The sequence below is a fragment of the Anser anser genome (assembly GCF_964211835.1).
Source record: "Anser anser genome assembly, chromosome: 3".
In the NCBI taxonomy this organism is placed as follows: domain Eukaryota; kingdom Metazoa; phylum Chordata; class Aves; order Anseriformes; family Anatidae; genus Anser; species Anser anser.
The window spans coordinates 45,485,381-45,497,898 of NC_139722.1; the positions used below are offsets into that span (position 1 = coordinate 45,485,381).

Consider the following 12,518-nt stretch of genomic DNA (forward strand, 5'->3'; position numbering starts at 1 on the left):
TGAATAATTCACATACATTAATAAAGCCAGACTTTTGGCTTTATTAAAGCAAACAAACAAACAAATATATATATATATATACACTCATTTAACAATTGGCAATGTTGTAAATCTAATACATAAACTTAAAATGTATCTGAGTCTTGCTTACCACAGCCTGGCATAACAAATTACAAGAAGATACTAAAATTTCAAAGATGAATAAGTGATTTACATACATGATTTTTGTTAATTTCAAAGGTTATTCTTTGGTTAAATCTTACAGTCAGATATAAATACCTTTTCCAAAGACTTTAAGGCTAAAATGTGGGTACCTAAGACAAGATGTCTGACTTAAGGTACAGCCATATGTTCACTTTGAAAACAAAATCCCAGAAGTTGAAATGCTCAGCTTTTAGGCACTTTGTTTTAAGAAATAAAACACAGGGACAAGGCAGAAGAGAAAATTGGCTCGTAGCAATTAATTGCAATTTATTTGTTTAAATAAGGGAGAGACCGGGCTAGTTGTATTGACATGGAGGGGAACTAATAGCTGTAAAACAGTACTACTGCTAGTAGAAGATTAAAGTCTAAGCAAAAAGAACTTAGGAAATGCAAGTAAGTATGGAAAAGGAAAACCAATGTCTTTATGGCAAGTTTTCAGATTTAACTCTAGTTGCACACTGATTAATATATAAAGTTGAAATAAAAGCATAAGCATTTTATACCCCGACAGGTATTAATTGGAGAAACCAAAATTCAGTTTGCCATAGTCTTCCTAGGCTTTTGGACTGCTGAAAACATACCTACACTAAATGATTCTTGTAAATCTATTTTACAAACCTTTGATGTGGGATACTTGTTAAAAACTCTAAAGATGGCTAATTCAGCAGCAACAGTCTTTCCAGAACCTGTAGGTGCTCCAAGAAGAACATTACAGTCTGTGTGATAAAGTGTATGAAATATCTGGGTCTGGATAGGATTGAAGTGTGTGAACTTGTAGAGTACTTCATATTCTCGATGTCCTAAGGCTGTGACAGGCAAAGGCTGAAGATCTAGAAGCTCTACAAACACAAGATAATCATGAGTGCACAACAACAGATGCTATCCTATAACATAGTCAGTCTATTATGAAGGTAAAGATATTAACCGATACTTCAGTGGAAAACTTAGACTGGAAATGGCTTTACCTAACATTTCATATGACATAGAACCCCCATTGGGACATTGTTAATTTCAATGAGGAATAATGAAAAATTGATTTTATAGCTCTAAGTATTTCTTGAAGTACTGTAGTTAATATTCCGACAGCTGTGAAACCAGCCACTTGCATAAATTAATCTTTTTCTTAAAACTGCTTGCTTTCTTCCAGTTGTATTAAGTTCTAAACTCACTGTATTAGACTACATGTATATGTCCAGCTTCTTATGATAACAGAATGTAGAGCTGGACTACAGCAGTCTGTATATTTCAAGAAAAAAAATCCATCTAGTTAAGTTTCTGAATTGATGGAGTAATACAAATCAGAGGAATACAACTAAATTTTGCATCTAATCCTTAAAATATGTAATTAAAGATATAATCTCAATAAACAAACAAACAGCCTTTCAGTATATGATTCTCTGTATAACTTGAGGGCATCTGCTATCCAAACAATTAGAGACTGTGGAATCTGGGAGATGATATATATAACCAGATTGGATTTGGAATTCTACCAAATTAAGGAGACTGCAGTGATTCTGCTATGCAGATGCTTGCTTTGAAGTTGGTCAGTGTTTTTTTTTTCTTTTTTTTTCTTTTTTTTTTTTTTTTTTAGTGGCTGGAGGTCTCATTGTCTTTTCAGGGTGCTTCACATTAAGGTATGATATGGGAGTCATAAAATCTACCGAGGCAATGATGCCTAATATTCTTCACATGCTTTTCCCTGATACCTTATGGCTGTTTTATCATTCCCACTAAAACTGATTTCTTGGGTTCTGCTGAGGAGAAAGAAGGTTTTCTGCTTAGCAGGGCCTCTATGTACTTCACTGTTGAGTGGGAACCAGATGGGAATTGAAATCAATTACCATAAATCCTAGAGGCTCCATAACTGGTGATGTGTAAATATCTTTCTGTTTCTTCTGAATAGTAGTCAGTGATCAGTCAATTAGATAAAAAGGTTACACATGCTTTTCCAGACAGCGTAGGTACAGTATAACAATAGCTAAACACTTCACAAACACATGTGAATTTATGCATGCCAAAGGACAACATCGTATGAGAACTGAGTATTTCTGAAGGCACTCACTTCACAGACTGCTAGATGAGCCAAATGTAATTACAGTGGAAAGGTTTTACAATGACATCAGGCACAATGAATGTATAAAGCAATTTATGTATCCAGAAAAAAAGAATCAAAACACAAACATATGCTTCTGTGCCAAGTGTTAAAAAGGAGGAGGAGGGGAAGGCCATGGCTTGAATGAGTTGAAATTAGATGTTCAGCACTGTAACAGTGCTTGCAACGAAGCATGCATTTTAGAAAAAGTAGTAAAATGTTGCAAATCTTCATAATTTTAACTGTTCTTTTCTTTGCTGAATACCACTTATAACACAACCATCCACGCTAAGATTATTTTGAACCAGTCCAGAAGAAATGCAATGCTAAGATAAGACATATTGTAACGCAGCCTACTTTTATACGACATTTTCAATTTTCCTATGGTTTATAGTGAGCCTGGAGTAGCAAAAAAAGCCGGTATCACATTGAGCTAAAATAAGCTGTTTTTTATTCAGGATTTTAAAATTATAGAGAGCTTTAAAGTTAATGAAAAATGGTATCAATAATACAAATATATGAGAAAATGAAATACCATATACTTTTCTCTTACAAAAAATGCGTTAGAGATTTGTTGCATTATCATAAAGAAAATCAATACAAACAAGATGAATTGAAACAAAATGATCACATTTGAAATTACCTGTGTGGGGTGGATGCCTCTCTGGAAGAATCAAGTGTTGAAAATTTATGATGCACACAGCTTCTGCTCCTAACCATCTATCGGACACAGCTCGAATGTAATATTGAGAAGGCAGAGGTTCAAAAATTGGGATTGTGAACACCAGTAGTTGAGGTTCTTTAGTAATGACCTAATGCAAACATTGTGTAGAGAATAATTACTGGACAGACAAACCAGTAACTTGAAAAATCATACAGTTTGCCTCACTTTCATAATCATTACTAACACAAAGCAATAAAGTATGTGTGCAACTCCAAATGCAAGATATTCACATCCATTAAATATTTCACCATTGGCAGTGGATTTTGCTTCCATTAACTTCAAGGTACAAATAAGACTAATTCTTCATCTTTAACAGACAAAACTGTTACAGTCTTTCCATTTTAATCTGGAAAAAAAATGTCCCACCAAACGACGAAGAGAAAAAGGGACATCTGAGATTAGGAAACATCTTTGTGAAAGTCCAGGCTTAAAACAAACATCTGAAACTAAAAGCTGTGCTGCTGCTTTTCAAATCTGATTAGCTCAAAATTCTGTTTGGCCTTAAAACCTTCCATCTCACTAACTTTATTTTTGTCTTGCTATGAGATTCTGAATCCATTACCTGCTTTTTTTGAATGATGAAGTATTCTGAATGATAAATGTGATCATTAGTAGGGTCTTCTACCCAAATCCACCAGGGCTCTCCCACAGTGCCATGTACCTTTAAGAGTAGAAAAGATAGCTTTATTATAGTTGTAATGAGGTTCCCAAGATTTGACAGGTGTATCAGGTATAGTTCCAAATGATCTAGGCTTACAACGGAACACAGAAATGAGAGATAAGAGCAATATAACACTTCTAATTAATTTGTCTGCTTAAAGGCCGTATTGCAATAAGAGTTTGCCTAATGTGTATATAATATAAATGGACACAATATAAAAGCAACTGAAACTAGTTAGTGCCTCAGCTGTCTATAAATAGACCAAACTGCCAGACTTCCCTTCAGGGTTGTAAAAAAGGATGCCTTCTTTTTCCTCCTTGTACTTCTGTCTGTTGATTCTGTGTACAGAAAAATTGACTTTTGCTGTCAGTCAAAAACATTCTCATAGTAAAAATCGGACTGCATTCTAACATTCCTCTCTCTTTGCCCTCTCTTCTAGAAAAAGATTCAGAACACTGTAGTTTGATACACTCACTGCTATAGGTTAAGTGAGAAGAACATAGACAGAGCTGGCTCTTTATGAATTCCATGCCATATGTTAATACTTTATTTCATCCTAGATTTTAGCTTACTTTGTTGTGTACCTGTAGTCTTAATGAGTTATTTTGTAGTGCCAGCCACAAATGGTAGCTATTTGGAATACTCAGTCAAGAATTTTTGTTTCTTTGCCAGAATCAATTACTCATGTTCCAGTGTGCCAATTTTACTTAAATATCTATCTAGGAAAAGGAGAAAAGTGCACAGTAAAGTAGTATGGAATTCATACTATTAAATGAGCTTATATTACTGATGTTTCTGATGAGGAAGGTATAAAAACAATGTGAAGGTGAAAAAATGTTGGAAGATGTAAGGAAGGCTATGAAGTTCAAAGCTCAGAATTTTTGTAATCAATGGTAAGAGCATCTTTGAAGAGTCCTATGGAAAAACTGCATGGGGAAATAGGCTCAAAAGTAATGATTCTCAAGAGCTCTGGAGAGTTCTTAAGAACTGACGTGTACCTGTATTTTGGGCAAGCATTGCCTAAAACTGCATGTTTGATATATGACTCGGCTAATTAATACTAGTTACATTATTCTGTATTTCTGCTGGACTCCTCCTGGCTGCAGTAATATTTATTTGCTCTGTCTACGTATATTTAGAGTCCCTTGGCTCTGACAGTACAGTAAGAATTTTCCACTGGGATCTGTCTCAACATTTACCGAAATACATCTTCTTGCCTTTTCCTTGTAAAGCTAAGTCCAAAATTCATGAGACTGTTCTAGAATTAAGTATCCAGGTAAAGAAACAGTCTTAAAAACATAAAATGTTAGCTAAGTGAGTCATTTCAGTTAAGCATAGTATTTACATTTTTAATATTCTGATTTTACTTGAGTATTGCCATTTTTTTAAAATTTTTTTTATTATTTTTGGACAGCTAGTTTTTGTATCATTTACAGCTGTACCTATAGTGTCTGACAATAGTCTTCTGAACAGCTTGCAAGGAAACTGTGTGATGATGCAGAAGCAATTTTGGACTTTCAGTGGTTGAATTGAAAAGGTAGTTATTCATTTTTAATGGCGATTAAACTTTAACAGCTTTGTTTTTCTAAAGAGATAGAAGTTTCATTTACTAAAGAAAAAAAGAAAAAAGAAACAAAAATCACAAGAAAAAAATAAGAAATAGCTACCTGACCAAAAAAAAAAAAAAACAGGAAAAAAGTATTGAGGAACTTTCCAAGTTTTGACGAGTATCACTTTACAAATACAAGAGCTGCATATGTTGAATAGACAAGATACCCACAATATTTCCAAAGCTAGGAAATACTAGGAACGCTATGTCAAAAGGTCATAGCGAAGCTTGGGCAAAAACCTGTTTTCTGAACTTCAGAAGTTCAGAGATGACATATAGGAGTAGAATACTGTGCAGATCCCTTTTTGATTTGTAAAAATCTGGAAGAATCTAAATTTTGTAGAATGAAAATAGACTGAGAAATTACTTTGTATTAATATGAAGATAGTTTAATATGTCTTTAATAGCATTCAGGTAACATGGATAAAAGATTGAATGATAAAAACCTGTTTCAATCCTACCAAAAAATACTTATTATAATTTACGTTAGGGACCCATTAAAATATTTTTGTAATAAATGCAGGTAGCAAAAAAAAATAAATTAGACTTTAACCTCCCATTCACATGCTAGCTTTGTGAAGCTTCCAAAACAAAAGTAAAAGCCTTCAGGCAGGGAAAATAAATTCCAATATCATCTAAATGTTTATGGAATAAAACTCTAATTTACTTGTGATTAGATTAAATTTGTGAGGGGATTTTTAACTTATTTTTTAATAAAACATACTTAGCCACCTTTCAGAATGATAATTTCTTTTATCTTTTAAGAGTAGAAAAAGACAAATATGCTTGTCCATTGATGTATGTTTGCCTTCTTTCTGTAGAATGTTTCAGAAGTACCAGCAACAATACAATGCCCCCATGTGGACACTGGTATTTCATTTAGATTTGTCTTAAATCTATTTCTAATTAACAAATTCTGAATGAAAGGGTATGAGTACATGTCCAATTAATACAATACCTTGTATTTAAATTTTCACTGTAAAGATGAATATAATTCCAAACATATCTCAGCTTTTCTGTTCAGGCAAGTACAATTCAGAAAAGACACTGATGTGAATATACATTTGTGAAGCCATGGAGAGCAACAGAACTTGGCATACATGAACTGTATTTGAAGGCTTTATTTTCTGAGTTTGACATTCATTCACAGTTCAGAAAGCCATCTGTGTCTCCCTTTTCTTTGCTGTCCTTTTTGGGCATATAACTCTGTGGGCAATAACTCAGACCCAGTACAAACTCAAATCTATGTGTGATGCTATTAATATTCCAGTATTAGCACTTGCTTCAACATGTTATAAACATGGCAACCTTGTTACAATTAATGGAAATAAAAAGAAGATCTTTGGCTGCCTTCTTCCAGAAAAGTCTTAAAGGTTGTGCCATTCCTGTTATCAAATTTGCTTTTCAGAGAAAAAAAAAATCTTATCCAAACAGCTATGGTCTCCCTGTGATTGAAGCTAAATGAATACTTCTAGGCCTCCACATTTTTTTTTTTTTTTTACCTGATCATTCCATGTGAAGTCAGGAGTGATGTTCAGCCGGACTCGGAGCACTGTGCGGGTAATTGGCTGAATTGTTGCTTCCATTGCAATGGAGGGGATTTGATGGACACACTGTTTTACCTTTAACCCAATCTTCACATGATGCAGCATATGACCTGCCAAGAAAACATTAGTGCAACAAATTTGCATTTACGGGAAAAATAATACAATTCTGACTTTCAAATAGGCTTTTAGAGAGGAGTATTATTGCTTGCTTGTTTTGCTCTTAGGTGTGTAAATGTCTGACTCTCTTGACCTGGCATGTCTGAGTATTTTGTAATACTTAACTTGAATTAGCAATTTAGAGCCTAGAAAAATCAGTGTTAACCCGCCTGTTGGCTATAACTAAGGGGTTAAAACAACTATTAAGAATTCACATTGGAAACATATTATGTCAAGCTAGTTCCCTTTCCTTTACTGACTTTTTGACCAGGCTCTTACTAAGCCATATAGCTCTTTTTTAAAGCTTGAATACTGACCTTTTACTTAATGAAGGACATACATTTGAGCTTCTACAATTCCTGTGTAGTGATTTGAAGTACACAGGACACTAGTTTCATAAAACTGAATAAAGGTAGTTAATAGCTTAAAATTCATGCAACTAATAAGCATCTCACAGCAGCTCTGATCTTTCGGAATACACCAGTGTGTAACCAAGCCAAAGGAAAAACTAAACACTGCACTGTATTTTATTTTCTATCACAGTCATGGTAACTAAGGCAAGAAAGGAATCATATATATATATATATATACATATATATAATTCCTAGTTGTATTTTACAGATGAAATCTTTGTTCCCTTGCTCTTCATTTCTTCATTTTAAATACAAGCCAATGTATGTAGGAAGCAGTGTTATTTCTGACCCCCCCCCCCCCCCCCCGAAAAATGTTGCAACTTCTAGTTTATTTAGGTAAAGAACACTGAATAATCATATTTTCACTGAAATCGCTTATATAATTACTAGGAGCACATTTTAAGTTTTAACTATAATGGTCATAAGTACTCACTGTTAGCAGCTATAAGTGGCTACTGATGTCATTATGTGGCTCCTGTGTACACTTTCTGATTGAAAATAAACAACCACCCCAAAACGAAGAAATCCTATTATTTGCATTATGTGCAAAGTGATAAGGAGATATAAACTTTTTCTTTTTATTGCACAAAATTTTAGGAGCATAACAACTTGCAATTAGTATTTTTTTTTTATTATTTGAACCTTGCCTTTCCCTCTTCAGTTTTTCTTATTTAACAAACTGGCAGATTTTGTCTCTCAAAGTATTTATTTATCTATACTATTTTGTACTGAATGGTGATCTTGCTTAAGAAGGAAAACACTAATGCAGGAATTTTAACAGTTTTAATCAGTTTAATTTGTAGTTGGTACACGTGCACCTATTGCAAGTGGACGGACTACTGAAGAACAAAACATCGGTACATGTTGGTAATGCAGGCAGTATTATAGCATACTTGCACAATGACTAGCTTTTGCAATTAGAGATAAAACATCAGAAATTTTGCTATTTAAAGGTAGGTGCCAATCTTCAAAGATATGAATTAATTGGTTATGTACACAGGTAGATTTCTTCATGCCAAAAATCCCTTTCTGTAACATAGTGTGTGAGGTGGACTTCCGTGTCTGTACAGCACAGCACTGAGGTTTTGTATAGGTATCTGCTAGGGTAAAATAAGGCTCCTCTCCCAAATCCTTCTTGTTAAAATCATTATAAATCTCTCTCTCTTCTCTTTTTCATTCTTTTTAATAGTTATAAGAAGCTATCAATGGTGTTTGAGAAATACGAAAACCTTATAAACTAAAAGATGACTATTTGAGAAAATAGGTATACTTAACAAAAGAAGAATAAATTTTGCTTGTTCCACAAAAACTGTCAACTATATTCTGAAAACTGTGACTGTGTATTTCAAATGCCACAGTGATTTCTTGGCATTTCAGAAATTTTATGGTTACATTGCAGTAGCGAGTCAACTGTTGTCTAATATATGGCACATTGGAATCCAGGACCTGTGCACACAACATGCTCTTTGACGGGGAGAGTTGACACCCAGTGGATGCATTTGTCTCTCCCTAGGACATGGTCTGAGCTAGAATAAAAAAGACAGGAGGTGGCTTGCTATCTCCAGGGTGACAATAACATTTGAAAAGGAAGAAGCAGTAACACTGAAACTTGGACTACGGTGTCAGAATCACAGAATCACAGAATTGAAGGGGTTGGAAGGGACCTCGAAAGATCATCGGGTCCAACCCCCCTGCCAAAGCAGGTTCCTTAGAGCAGGCTGCCCAGGTAGGCGTCCAGACGGGCCTTGAATATCTCCAGAGAAGGAGACTCCACAACCTCCCTGGGCAGCCTGTTCCAGTGCTCCGTCACCCTCACCGTGAAGAAGTTCTTTCGCATGTTGGTGCGGAACTTCCTGTGCTCTATCTTGTGGCTATTACCTATCCCCACAAACCACTGAAAAGAGGTTGGCCAAATCCCTCTGTCTCCCACACCTCAAGTATTTATACACTGTGTTATAAACTATATTTATACCTAAAGATATGTCAGAGAACAAGTCAGCACCGGGAAGCTGTACCTTTTTCATTTCAACATGGCTTTGAATTTCAATAAAATGTACAAGGCAAGCAAAGTCTTAGTGAAAGAAAAAGAGGAAGGACAAGAGGAAGTATGTCAAGAAGCAGTACTTGACAAAGATGCACAGGACGACTTGCTTTGGCATTTATAATGCTGAAGAACATGAAATATCCTTATATGTAGTCACCAATGACTTGTTTTTACTGTCAAAACCCAACTTTAAAGCTAAGTAAATATAAAACAAATCTACATATTCTATATGTATATTAAAATGTTTCTATCTTGTGAATATTAGATCCACAAGCTGAAAAAAGCAAAGTAGTTTTGTATTTTAATACAAATTTCTTGCTTCTCCAAGGCTAGGTACGAGGAGAAACTAGCATTAAAAGAAGAGAATAAAAGCACTAACACAACTCATGGAAAAATAAGTTAAGCATTAAAAAAAGCTACAAAAATACACAAATTAACAATTTGTGAGATACTTCTGAATGAAAAAACACTGTAATGCTAGCACTTAAAATATTGTATTTTTAATACATTTAAAATTATTATGTATTATAATATACAGTTTAAGTGAGTTTTAATAGTTTTTTTTTTTCCCTCATAGTCCTTTGTTTTAACCTAGTAAATAAAAATATACTCTCTAATTCTGCAAACTTTTACAGTTTTATGCAACTTTTTCAAAATTAATTTTAGGCACATAATAAAGCAACTTAAGTTAGGAGTGTAGTCCTCTTGTCAAATCAAAAATAACATACCTAAGAAGTAGAGACTACGAAATGTGTTTTCATTGTAAAAATTAAATTAAAAAAAAAAAAAAAGGCAGTTTGTTTCCAAAAAAAACCTGGCATTACAAGTGCAATGAAAGTCCAAGATCTAAAGGATTTACTCCCAAATCAGAACAAATATACTAAGATAGGATAAAGAAATACATTACAAACATTTTTTTTCCTCAATTTCAACCAGCTGGTGGGTATTTTATCCACAGCAGTTTACATGGACATACTAGAAATTGCCATTATATTTATCAGTAGGCTTGTGGATTTTCTCATTTTCAATATGTCAAATCCCTTAAAAAATTAAGATTTTTCTGCAATGACACCAATGACAACGAATTCTCCACGTTCAATGAAAATTAATGCTGCATCTCGGAAGCAGGCCATTTAATGAGAGCACACCTGGACATAATCTGCCTTTTTTTTTATTGTTAATGCTATTTCATTAAAAAAAATCCAATTTGAAAAAAAAATAAACAGATGACTTTCATAGTACTGTTTTACTTAATTAGAGCAAGAAGGGTAACAAAGTGTATATATTGACATAAATACATATATAAATATATGTATCTGTATATATATATATATATATATATGTAAAGACATATCAATATGCATGTCCATTCTAAGTGTGTGCTGGGATTGGCAGGACATGGGCCAGTCTCACCCATATTACAAACACAAGCTGTGGAGACTGAATAAGCCTTCTTTATTGGACAGACCATAATACCATGTTAATGTGTTTCATGGCTTCCAGACCAGAGTGGGTTTGGTTTCTTAATGAATCTCTCAGACTTAGTTCTAACTTGCCTATTAACTTCTAATAGTTTAAGCAGATCAGCATTGCTGATTTCTCACCTATTTCATCTTTTCTCATGTCCTTCATCTTGTCTACAGTGAGATTCTTCTCTTCCAACTTTGAGAGGACTGATGGTGGTAACACGGAGAACTGTCTCAGAGGGCTAACCCAGCCCCACAGCCGCTTGTCAATGACTTTGCTGAGATTCAGTAGTCGATATGTCATTGCAGGCCAACGTTTCCTAAGGGCAATCTCAAAAAGAGCTCGAACAATACGAGCTGCATTCTGGAGAGCAAAAAAAAGGCAAAATGTTGTAATTCACTCAAGTATTCTTTGTAAAATGAAAAGGAACCCATAGACTCATCTTTGACCAACCATAACAATAGATTTTTCTCTTCAAACTTATTTCAAACACTCTTGAAAACTTTATTTTTTTTCCATTACTGTCTAAGGGCAGAACTACCTCATGATTGCCTACAGAAATTATGAAAAGAAACATGTGCAATTAATTACAGTTGTAGTGGCAGGTCTGTCATAGGATTTTGAACAGAACATTAGGGAGTTCTACTTAGTATCCTCCTCCTTCTCCCCCCATAAAATACACATCTGCAAGCTTGGTTTAACTGGAAATTCAAAATTTAAGATTTTACCTCTGTTATGCTTCCATAATACCCACCCATTTCACACTGAATTTCACAACATCTCCACAGATGTTTAATAATTTTTTTTTTCTAAATATATTACAATCTCCCAAGCCTATTGCATATGTATAAGTAAACTGTATAAATCTGCTTTGGAGTTGGAAAATTAATTATTAACATAAGCTTGAATGAGGTCAGTCTTATCTTGAAAACCTAAGTTATGATATTCATTTCATAAGCTTATCAAGCTGTATTATGAAGTTGTGGGTTTTCTTTTGATTTTTTTTTTTTTTGGCCTACCATTACTGTGCCTGGATTAGCAATCCTGTTCTTGATTCATGTAGTAGAATACAATCTTTCTCTACTGGCTCTTCAGTGCCAACAGGAATAAAAAATAGAAAATTATTTGGCCATGATAGGAAGCATATGTTACTAAAGAAGCTTATTTCTTTTACTTAGAAAGGATGAATGATTTTCCAAATAGTCACTATTCAATTAAAAAAAATTGCAAGTTGTAGCACTGGTTCCACATGCACAATTTATGAAGGTTTGAGAAGATCATGTTTGCCTCACTAAAAATGTTATAATTGAGACAGACAAATAAAAGCAATTGTTTTGAAAGCAAAGATTAAAAGAATCGTACTGAAGATGATCTTGCTGTGCAAGTACCACAATTTTTATGATGTGTGTAATGATTTCAGACTCATTTAAGCCCAAACGTGCTAGGAAATGTAAACACTTCTGGAGAAGGTAATGTTGCCATGAAAATCTTGCTGGCGAACGTATATACTTTTGAGTATTTAACTCTGACCTTTAGCACTGACTAAATGCAATTTTTCAATTAATTCTGTCCAAAATGTTTTTTTAAGGATAAGAGATAAA

The 12,518-nt window shown here is 34.1% G+C and overlaps 1 protein-coding gene across 5 annotated transcripts in view; it reads right to left on the minus strand.

Annotated features, from left to right (window-relative positions):
• Window positions 1-12,518, minus strand: part of ASCC3 (activating signal cointegrator 1 complex subunit 3) — a 282,651-nt gene that overhangs the window by 72,479 nt on the left and 197,654 nt on the right. For all 5 annotated transcript variants that reach the window (XM_083831844.1, XM_083831841.1, XM_083831842.1 and 2 more), the window contains exons 21-25: window positions 11,055-11,280; window positions 6,793-6,947; window positions 3,583-3,681; window positions 2,940-3,108; window positions 823-1,043 (exon numbers count right to left, since the gene is read on the minus strand). In XM_083831844.1, the coding sequence (XP_083687970.1) occupies window positions 823-1,043; window positions 2,940-3,108; window positions 3,583-3,681; window positions 6,793-6,947; window positions 11,055-11,280 (870 nt within the window). The remainder of the gene's footprint in view (window positions 1-822; window positions 1,044-2,939; window positions 3,109-3,582; window positions 3,682-6,792; window positions 6,948-11,054; window positions 11,281-12,518) is intronic.